The 11,965-nt window shown below is 38.2% G+C and overlaps 1 protein-coding gene across 1 annotated transcript; it reads right to left on the minus strand.

Annotated features, from left to right (window-relative positions):
* Positions 1-976: 976 nt before the first annotated feature.
* Positions 977-6,106, minus strand: LOC127091008 (receptor homology region, transmembrane domain- and RING domain-containing protein 2). Its single transcript, XM_051029500.1, has 4 exons — positions 5,695-6,106; positions 4,879-5,109; positions 2,709-3,116; positions 977-1,918 (listed from the first exon to the last, which is right to left on the minus strand). The coding sequence occupies exons 1-4, from the start codon at positions 5,819-5,821 to the stop codon at positions 1,359-1,361; spliced, it is 1,326 nt and encodes a 441-aa protein (XP_050885457.1). The 5' UTR covers positions 5,822-6,106; the 3' UTR covers positions 977-1,358.
* Between the last annotated feature and the right edge of the window lie 5,859 nt (positions 6,107-11,965).

Consider the following 11,965-nt stretch of genomic DNA (forward strand, 5'->3'; position numbering starts at 1 on the left):
TTATGATGACTATATTTGAAAAATGCATATGATTAAAAAATATAAAACTTAACAAATGGACATGTATCAGATAAATTTAAAATATTCAGGCAAAATTAGGGTATGACAATAAATTTTCAAGAAGGATACAATGAGTTGTGCCTCATAATTTTTTCCTTTTGAAAATTTGAAAATTTTTGGAACCATCAAGTATTGATATGTTGAGGTTTTTAGTGACCCTCTTGAATTGATTTATCAATTAAATCACAACAGTATTTCCATTAAAAGAACAATAAGATAGGGAGATAAATAACATACTTGTCTGAAGACACAAAGAGGTTGAAAGTCTACAAACCTACTCTCATTCCACAACAAGGAGAGAAAATATTATTCATGATCAAAGAAATGATTTCAGAAGAAGAAAATCCATAGTAATAGAGGGTGTCACAGATAAAAATCTCAACCCATCATGTCATAAACTTTTCAAAATCAAACTTATAAATAACATTGCATTGTCTCAATTGGCTAATTAAGACGATTATAGAAGTACAACGTCTTAAACTAAATTTCAATTTTTCAAAAATTTATGGAACTTTCTACACATCCGGAAGGAGGTGAAATATAATCCAGAGTAAAACGCAATTTTCATAATTTCCATTATATTTGACACATCTGAAGGTGTAAAATGCAATTTTCATAAAAAATAAAAATTGCACCACTAAACTTGGCAATTATGCAGGCTCTTGCTACAGACTCAGTTCAAGAATCTCTTATCTACATGTACAACTTTGGCAAATAATTTCATTAGTATATGTATGAATGTACTACTTTGACTGCTAACAGAATCATATATCATTATAAAATGTATGAAATAATGATGGGTATGAAAAATCTATGTAACCGATTTCAACCAAAATATCAATGTAAAGCTAAATCCGACCAAAAGTATGTACAGGTATTATTGACACTCACTGTTGGTTGCAGGTAGATGATAAGGTATAGGTAACTCCAAGAGTATCACATAATCTCATCATTCAATTGGACAAACACATTAGACAAAATACAAACAACTCTTCTGACTTCAATCTGTCTATACAATCCAACATTTCTCTTGTTAGCAGCAGTTAACTATACTTTGAAAACATAATATTCAAAGCACAAACATAACACATTGGTGACTACTATACTCAACCTCACCAACCTCAAAAATTAAGAAAACTAACATCACAAAGATGCTACAATGTACACCAGATGCCAACAAGGAAATCGTTTGCCAGAGGAGACACAGACATGGAAATAGACCGACAGTCATCGTTTGCCCACTTTTCCGTTCAACTGCATAGATATCTCAATCATATGATTAATTCAGATTGAACAGTTTAACAGTCCGGGAGGGAGCTGGCGGACACAAATGGTGAGAAGCTTGCGGCTGACTCGCTATGACGGAGTGGATGTTGCTGATGACTGGATGAACCAAGGAAACTTACTGAACCGATGCTTGGACTCGGAACATGTGAAGACAAGTATCTTGAGTTAAGAGATGACATAGATGGGTAACCGTTGGAACGCGGTGAATTCATGTGCGAAGCTAGAGATCTTTGGGATGCATTCCTAAGATCTACAGAGCTACGGCTGACGCTAAGAGAGGGGGATTGGCGGTAGGACCTTAGAGATGGCTGCATGAAAGGGGTACTAGCTAAAGAGTGGTTACGTGAAGCAGATTGTGAATGTGAAGCAATTTGTATTGCTGAAGATGAAGCATATGATGACCTCATAGAAGACATGAAAGAGGACGCCGCAGAGGATGGGGTTGATAACAGCAGGGGTGTGGATTCTGAAGGTGGTGGGTCAGACAAACCCGTTCTTGCATCTCGTTTACAAACTGGGCAAAAGGTTCTCCATGAAGTAAGCCAAGAATCCACACAGACAGCATGAAACTCTGTCAATAATTCACCAGAAAGAAAAAAAAAAGAATTAAAATAATTCATAGCAAAGTCAATAATTAATAAGCAATATGCTAATAACTCCAAAACAGGCTACATAGATTAACCTTCCTTTGAAACAACAGATAAATAGCCAGGATGCGCATAGCAAAATACAAAACAAAGGAAAACAAGAAATATGAAGGCCTCGTTTCATGCCCTACTGCCATACAATAACAACAACAATCAAATTTTATCCCACTAAGTAGGGTCGACTTTCATCATAATGTTCTATCCAGGACCATGCTTCTGTCCAAATCGCTTATCTCGAGGTCTTTCTTAATAACTTCTCTTAAATCTTTTCTAGATTTTCCTCTATCTCTAATTGTTTGACTTCTCTCCCTTTAATCTAGTCATCTTAACACAGCATCTACAGGTCTTCTCTCTACATACCCAAACAACCTAGTCTATTTTCCACCATCTTTTCTACTATACGTCTCAAAATAAAATTCTAAGACATTTATTATATACTCATTTTCAATAAAACCGAAGTGTATGGCTGGAATTCCTGGGGAAATAGCCATAACCTGTTTCATGAGTCATCATGACAATGACATTGTCATTTGCCGGGTAATGGTAACTGGCATTTGCATTAGAAGTTCACACCATGTTGCCACGGGCTTTCATATATCTCAACACAGGAACAGCATTTGATCCAATAATCAATCACACAGTACATAAGTGTTCCTTGAAGATAACAAGACACTGAATCTGAGAAGGAAATAAATTTAACATAGGAAGACTTACTGTGACAACAGGGCAGAATCCTGAGTTTCTCTCCAGGGCAATAGTCTTCAAGGCAGATAGCACACGTTCTTGATGTACAGTTATCTTCCAAAGCAGAAGTGAAGATCAAACTTGGCATTGCTTTCACTAGGCGGCTACTCATTCCATGAAACTCACGAACATGAGAAGAAGCTCGAGGCCTTTCTCTTCTTATGCGATGCCTGCGGACGAAGAAACAAGTAGCCAGCACTGCAGACATAGCTAGCAGGGAAATAAATGAAATGGCCATGATAGACCATGCTGAGTTTTCAAAAGTTGGAATGAGCCATGTTTCCACATTTGTCAAACCAGTGTATTTCTTTAGTATTTCACCCGAAGCTTTTGATATAAATACCGCATGTATTCTTATACCAGCTGCATTTCCTGCCACTGAAATTCGAAAACTGTTGATCAATAATTATCAAAATACGACTAAGGTATGTACATATATACAGATACATCAAAAGAAATCAATCCAACAAGAAATTATAGTCAATATCATTTCTTTCACAGCAGAATTGACATGATTGCCAAGTGTCAATTATTTTAATTGTTACCCCTAAGTTTTTCTAGAACTTTGTTCAATAGTTACCAACGTCCCAATCTAAACAAATACAAAGAATGCCACATCTGAGGAGAAAAATAGACCGTTCTTTCTTTAACATTCAATTTAACATAAGGTATCAACCAACAAACCTAGACCTCATCATCAAAAGAACTCTTCTTCATTCCAGAAGTCTCAAGAGGTGTATATAAATTTAAGCATTCGACACTTGACTACATGTTCAAGACTTCGATTCCCACCATAAACTGGAGGACGCCTTTATAGAGAAAAACATTTATCCTATATCCAATCCATTTTAAATTCTTAAAGCTTAGCATATTCTGTAGACAGAGAACTACTTAAGCACTACGGCAGTAGCAATGCAAGATCATTTAGTTGAAACTGTATTTTGTAAGTTCAGAAGATGAAAGTGAATCCCCAGTTAAAATTCAAAAAATACTTCCAAATGACATTCTTTGCTTGCTATATACCACTGAGGGTACAAATGTTTCTGCAGATAAGAATTTCAAAATATTGAATCAATATGCACTGCATCGAAAGCATCAACCCTGATATATGCTTTCCAAGAGACATTGTATTAACGAACTTGATTGCTGACTAGGGTTATCAATCCCAGATAGCGGAGAGGAGCAGCCGACCCCAAAAATGGGATAGCGGATAGCCTATTTGACTATTTTTTGGACTAGTTATATGAATAATAACTATAAAATGTAAAATAAATAAATAACACAATACCCATAAAAAATTCATAAAATCAAATATCAAAGCACAAAGCTTGATAAAAAACTCTTAACCAAATTCAACAACTCTTAATCAAAAACATATACGAATAATAACTATACTTTAAAAAAACAGAGGACAGTGAGAACACAAGAGAAGAAAAAATAAAATTTTAAAGAATAACAGAGGAGAGTGAAAACAGAAAAGAAGAAAAGAAGAAAGAAGAAGAACAGCGACGGCGGCACTGGGAGGGAAGGAATCGAACACGGGGGTGTAAGCGAACGGTAGAAGATTGGGAACGGGAACGAGAGTGAGAGCACGAGGAAGGTAGCAAAGAAAGAGTTCTAAGGTTAGGGCAAAACTGTCCGAAATGACACAAAAGGGCTTAAAAGCTAAGCTTTTTAAGGGTAAATGAGGTTTTTCTGGGTTAAAACAGTTAGCGGGTTTTAACCTGCTCCAAGCCGGGAAGCGCTCCGCTCCCGCAACCCGCTACAAGCTCAATCGCGGCCGCGATCTCAACCTGAGACGCGAAGTGCTACGCCATAGCGGCCAGCCTCAGCGGCGCTCTCCCGGGATAGTGCCGCTATTTTCCCCGAGATAGATAACTCTGTTGCTAACTTGTAAATAAGACATTGCAATTTCATTTTAGGTTATATTAAGCATAATCACTATAAAATCTACAGCTACAACAATTTCAAGATAATGAACCTCTAGTCTGTAATAAAACATTTTGCCAAAACCAGTGAGTGTGCCATACAACTCCTATTAGCCTTCATGATGTGTCAAAAAATAAGTTTAATGACAATCACACGTCTGAAGAGAAAGATAAATAACAAAATAGTGCCACATGAAAGAATTGGTCATTACTTGCAACTAGGATGCCGCCATCTTCATTGTCATAGATTATTGCAGCTTTGTAGCCAGCCTTTTGTGCCATCCTAACCTTGTCCTCAAAGCTACACCCTCCTCTAATCATCAAAAGAAAAGGTGAACTAGTATTCGGAAATTGTTTAGCTTTATTTGTAACTTCTGTACATGCATCTAGCGGCTCTGCCAAGAATAAGACTCCATATTCTCCAGACCCTTTGACCGACGGAGCTGAAATCAAAAGCCATTCATGTTAACAAAACCATACAGATAAATTAACATCAGCACCACCTTCACACGCAATACAATAATATTAGAACAATAACACAACCCCAAATTTACATTCTTTTTCACCATCCTTCACCCAATCAAAGCACAAATTTAGTAATACAAAAAACAGCAGTTTTTCTTTGGAATGTCAAGTACATGCTTAAAATCCACATCACCATCAAACTCAACAAAAAACATTGGAACAACAACATCACATCAATGATCAAACTTGTAATCTTCTTGGCTGTTTTTGTTCTTTCACAAAGGAAAAAACACATTTACATGCAACTAAGTCTATGCTTTGCATGCTTCCACTCTTTGTTGACATATTCCAGAATCATTTCAAAACATTTTCTCTCTCACTCTTTATTTTTATTTTTATTTATTAGATGAGATTTGACTTTTCAACATGACAAAAGCACTACCATAGTAGAAATTTTCAATACACACAAGTGACATAAACAAAAATCATATTCAAACAAGCTGAAATCAAAGCACAGTGTATCCAAATTTGAAGATTATAAATAAAGCAGAGAGAAAACTCACAGAAATTAGCTTCAATATCATCGAAGGAGAGAGTGATGTTATTCCCAATCAGAACCACCTTAGCAGCCGCCATAGCAGACAAACTCACCAGAGAGAAGAAAAAAAAGCAAAGATTCGAGGTACCCATTAAAGCAATAGATTCGAAAAGCACGAAAGAAAAGATTTTGGGATGAAAATCATACAAAGCAGAAAGTGTGAAGAAGAAATTGGGAAATTTGAAAATTAGGGTTTGGAAAAGAGTGCAAAAAGAAGCGAAACATCAGCTTCCATGTCAAAAATGAATCTTCCCTTGTTCTATTCCTTCATGCTTTCTGCTCTCTCTTCAAATTGATTACAAAATTGAAATAATAATATTATGACAACAAAATGGGAAATAAAATATTGCAAATTAAAATATGTTTTTGACCCAAAGAGATAAAAATAATCAATATGTCATGTCTTCTAAAGCTTCTTCTATTTCATTGGTACTTACTATATTAGATACTGTTATTATCTTTGTCTAAACAAAATTGTGAATTTTATCAACAAAATTGTGAATTTTATCAACAAAATTTAGAATATATATATATATATATATATATTAATTTATATATATATTAATTTAATTTATAAGTAAATAATATTATGTATAAATTTTTGGGAGAATTAGGGTTATTCATGTTAAGGTTAATCTATCAATTATAATTAGGGTTTATTGATCGGTTATAATCAGAGTTTGGTAGTTATGACCTAATTGAAACCCTAATTAATCAAGTGCGACACTAATTAGGGTTAAGTAGACTGGTGTACAACCCAGATCTTTTCCTATAAATAAAGTGTTATTTCCTTGCATTTTCTTCACCACTGTTTCCTATCACTTTCTGTATCGAGTTGAGTTCATGGCATCTCCAAGACCGTCGTCATGGCAGCGAACATCATCAAGGCGCCCGGATCCTGAACCAGTAATCTTAAAAAGGGATGGGCATGTTATTTTCTCGCCTTTGAAACCCCCAATGGAGATGAAATTTTGGAACATCCGTTCGTTGGACCAACTAAAAAGGTCCTTGATGTCTTGGTTAGAGGGAGATTACCAACCTGGTGAAGTCATCAGAAGGATTCAGAGGCTTAGAACAAGGTTCTCATTTGAAACTGGAGAAACGATACGTTGGTGGGTTGAAGTTGAAAGCGACATTGATTGCATCCAAATGATGCATGGATCAGACGACATAGTGTTAACTGTTGTAATTTCTTAGATTTTAATGGTTGTTTGTCATGTTGTTGTTGTATTTGTTATTGTTCTAGTACTTGTTCTTGTTTTAGTACTTGTTTTTGTTCCAGTATTTGTTTTTGTTTTAGTAATTGGTGTTGTAATGTGAGATGTTTGTGTTTGTTGTTCAAGTGTCATCTTCTATTTGGAATAAAAAGTAAACTTAAATTTAAAATGATTTTGGTACACAGATTTATGAATATGAAAACTAAGTTGTGGAACTAGATCCACGATATGGACATTTGTTCTTATTATGCCCTAGTTGTCTACATATGCTACACTTCCTCTGCATTTTCTCTGCGACGTCCATTTCAGTTCTAATGCGCCTGCTATTTGGGCGACCACTTTTATTCCGCCGCATCGATTCGTTGTGCCAAACAATTTCCCCGTCATACTCTGGCCAATACGCCTCCAATGCTACCACCGGAAAGGGATTGTCGTATACATTGAGCAATGTTGCAACTTTGTAGATCGGAGACACTAGCGATAATGCATCGAAGTGGTTGTGTGAACACGCTGCAATGACATGGGAACAAGGCATACGATAGGCCTGAAATTGACCACAGTCGCACCAACGGTCTGGTATTAGGACCCTATACTCTTGCCTGGGCAGCCCTTGGTTGTGGTCAATTGTTTCCTTGACACTAAAAGTGTGGCCATGGCGGTCGAATTCCGTAACCCGATGGCTGCTGGCTTTGGCAGATTCCTGCCTCATAAACTTCATGCAGGCATCACTATATACCTGACTCGTCTGCAACACATCATGCCAGCGCCTGCCTCTTGTTACGAACAACGTTGCCATCCGAAAATAGGTCGCACTCACCAATGCGGTTACCGGGAGGTTACGTATGCCCTTAAAGACGCCGTTCATTGATTCCACAAGATTTGTTGTCATGTGGCCCCACCTCACCCCATCGTCATATGATCTAGTCCACTTCGCTCTGTCGATATTATCGATCCACCTCCCTGCATCAGAGTTTGCCAACACTATTTCCCGGCGGTAGTATTGGAATCCAGGTTGGTTTAATGCATACCCCGCATTTATCAAATGTTGCTTCAAGAAGTTATCCTTGAACTCCCGCATAAAATTTTGGGCAATATGCCTGATGCAGTAAACATGGGTAGACGGGGGGTCATGTCAACCATTTGCTGGATTATTGTATGCACTGTCTATTGAAGCGTGCCTGTCAGAAATCACGCAGATGCCAGCTTGTGGAGTCACGTGCGTTCGAAGATTCTTAAGGAAGAAACTCCATGCAGCAGCCGTTTCTCCTTCCACCAATGCAAAGGCTATTGGGAAAATATTTGAATTGCCATCTTGTGCGACCGCCATCAGTAACGATCCTTTGTATTTCCCATACAGCCAAGTTCCATCGACTTGAACAAGTGGTTTGCAGAATGTGAACCCGATGATGCAGGGACGGAATGCCCAGAAAAGTCTGTGGAAAATTCCATTACCTTCTAGACGAGTTCCGTCAGGGGATTGTGCAGGCAAGGTCTCCATTATAGTAACCGTCCCAGGTGAATACAATCGTAGTGCAGCCAGGTAGCGTGGTAGTTGTTTGTATGATTCCTCCCAGTTACCGTACACCAGTTCAATTGCCTTGGTTTTCGCTAACCAAGCCTTTCTGTATGACGGTGTATATTTGAAAACAGTCACACAATGGGAGATAATTGTTTTGACCTTCAGTGACGGGTCAGCCTCAACTAGAGGTAATATGGAATGGCAGATCATGTCATGGCTAAGTTTGCGATGATCCTGTGCCATGTTGGTGTTGACGCAAATGTGAGCTTGAGATATGGACCCTATCACCCACGCATTATGCTTCTTCTTGTACGATGCCATCAACCTATATCCACACTCCGGATTTTTGCATACAATAACGTATCTTTCCGGATTTGATTTGATAACATCGTAGTCAACACAATTTTTCAAGTGCCAGTTCTTTATTGCTAACAGACACTCTTCCTTGGTCCGAAATTGGTCACCCTTCTTTAAGTCCTCATCAGACCTCATATATGAGTTGTAGAACATATCTGATGAGGGCTCATCCTCGCCCAAGTTAAGTGTTGTGAAGTGCGTAGGAGGTGAGTAGCGTTGCGCTATAGGTATTTGAGGTTGGTCTTCGTCTTCAGAATGACGGTTCACCAAGTCATCAACCACGTCTTCAGCATCATCAACCACATCGTCTTCAACGTGGTGCTCAGCATCTTGTTCGTCATCAATCACAGGATCAATAACCTGTGATTGAATATTCTGAGTTGGTTGAGGTTGTACTAACACAATGTACAACACTATGTATTCGTAACCAGAGTACTCATGGTTACGAAGCATGTATTGTGTCTCCATGTCATTTTGAATCAATGACTTATAAAACTTGACAGAGTTGTTTTCTGAAAAAAAAGGTTGTTGATAAAAAATTTGGGACACGGGTTGTCTTAGTTTGGACTCAATCTTCCTTTTCAGATAAGAGAAGTCAGCTCCTCTATTTAGACAAAACCGAGTGCATTCGGTGTTTCTAAATAGGAAGCCAGACATATCACATTCATAAGTCTCACCGTTGACGTGAGCTTTGACTTTGTATTGTGAAGAAGATGACATGTTTTGTGAAGACATTGTGAAGGTTTTGTGAAGGTTTTGTGAAGGTTTTGTGAAGGTTTTGTGAAGGTTTTGTGAAGATATTGTCAAGGTTTTGTGAAGATTGCTGTGAAGATATTGTGAATACCTTTGCGAAAATGTGTGTGAATATTTATACTGCAAGAATCTTACTGAAGATTGCTGTGAATATATGTGTTTATCATTATTGGCTGTGAAGATATTGTGAATACCTCAGAGATTCCCATGCATGCCTGTTCCCCATCAAGACTTCACCACCAAGTCTCAGAGATTCCCACGCATGCCTTACACGTGTCACACCCTTGAATGCAACACTCCCACTTATCCTAGTCTGTACTAATGCATGCCAACCTATCCACCTAGCCTGAACTTAGTCTCAGAGATTCCCATGCATGCCTGTTCCCCATCAAATCTTCACCACCAAGTCTCAGAGATTCCCACGCAATAATATTCAATCTTATTTACGCTTAATTATTTATTTTAAATAAGATTCCCACGCATGCCTCACACTTGTCACATTTTTTCATCATCAGATTCCACCAAGTCTTCCCCAAGACAAGACAACTCCCACCTAGTCTGCACCAATGCATGCCAACACTCCCACCTAGTCTGCACCAATGCATGCCAACCCATTTTGATGAGGACAATGCATCTCTCAAGGGGGTGGTAAATTAAAAATGTTGGATAAATATTTGGAGTGATTAAACTCCCCTCACTGATAAAGAGATTCTTAAAATCGTGTTAGTAGTTTCTTACAAATAAAGTAAAATAGTGATTACGTGTTTAAAATAATATTCAATCTTATTTACGCTTAATTATTTATTTTAAATAAGATTCCCACGCATGCCTCACACTTGTCACATTTTTTCATCATCAGATTCCACCAAGTCTTCCCCAAGACAAGACAACTCCCACCTAGTCTGCACCAATGCATGCCAACACTACCACCTAGTCTGCACCAATGCATGCCAACACTACCACCTAGTCTGCACCTATTCTGCAAGATTCCCATGCATGCCTTCCACGTGTCACACCTTTGCATCATCAGATTCCACCAAGTCTTCCCCAAGACAAGACAACTCTCACCTAGTCTGCACCTATGCATGCCAACACTGCCACCTAGTCTGCACCTATTCTGCAAGATTCCCACGCATGCCTTACACTTGTCACGTTTCTGCATCATCAGATTCCACCAATGCATGCCAACACTACCACGCATGCCTTACACTTGTCACATTTTTGCATATTCAGTCTACTTGAAAACGAGTATAAATAGAGGGTCATTCTTGCAAGTTTTCATCAACCACTAACACTTTTATTCAGAGAACTCAGGCGAAACTTCTCATCCACCAAGCTTCTTCCTACATTGCAGTCATGTCGCTTCTTACCATGGGCCAAGAACACAGAGGAACTAGGGCAAACATTGCCTCATTCGTAAGTTTTTCTTGAACATTGCCTCTTTCGTATGTTTGTAATTAGTTTTTTAAAAGTCCAATATAATGATTTTTTATATTGTTTGTTTTTAAAGGATCCCAAGAAATTTCGTCAACGTTCACACCCAATGCCTTATCCAGACCCATGGTGCGTACCTTACATAGAGCGTGCGGGTTTCGGTCATGTAATGCATGTCGTAAATGCCACCATTGATGCCAAATTCATTTTGGCTCTGTGTGAACGTTGGAGACCTGAGACACACACCTTTCACCTACCAACTGGTGAATGTACCGTCACATTAGAGGACGTGTACATGCTTTTAGGTCTTAGAATAGATGGTAAGCCTGTGACCGGAAATGTTCAACAGCCTAACCAAATATGTGTTCAAATGTTGGGGGTAGATCTGGTCGAGGGTGAGGGGTCTGCCAAAGCAAGGGGTCAGGGTATTAAATTATCTAGCCTACAATTGTACCACGACTCCATAACTTTGACTGAGGAATCCTCCGAACAAGAAAAAGTCATAAAAACCGGGTTTACATTATGCTATTGTTTGGGAACTTGCTATTTCCCGAAGGGACGGGAAATAGCATAAATTTTATGTACTTGAGTTTGCTCGGGGACATTGATAGAATAAGCACATATAGTTGGGGTTCTGCAGTATTAGCATTCCTATATAGCTCTTTGTGTAAAAATGCACAAAATGAGCACTGTACATTTTCTGGATGTGCTTTTTTGCTTCAAACATGGGGGTGGTGGAGATTGCCGAGGCTAGCCCCAGAAAATCCTAATGACTACTCCTTCCCCTACGCAACTAGGTAAATTTATGATCTTATTTCATTTTGTATATTTATTCTATAAATATTTGTAACTAATATTATTTATCTTTTTTTGTTTAGGTTCATTACAACCGGACTGGATTACAGTCTTACCCCCAAAAATAAAATTATATTTTATCGTCAACTGTTGGATCGTCT

This window comes from Lathyrus oleraceus, chromosome 6 (assembly GCF_024323335.1).
Source record: "Lathyrus oleraceus cultivar Zhongwan6 chromosome 6, CAAS_Psat_ZW6_1.0, whole genome shotgun sequence".
Taxonomy (NCBI): Eukaryota; Viridiplantae; Streptophyta; class Magnoliopsida; order Fabales; family Fabaceae; genus Lathyrus; species Lathyrus oleraceus.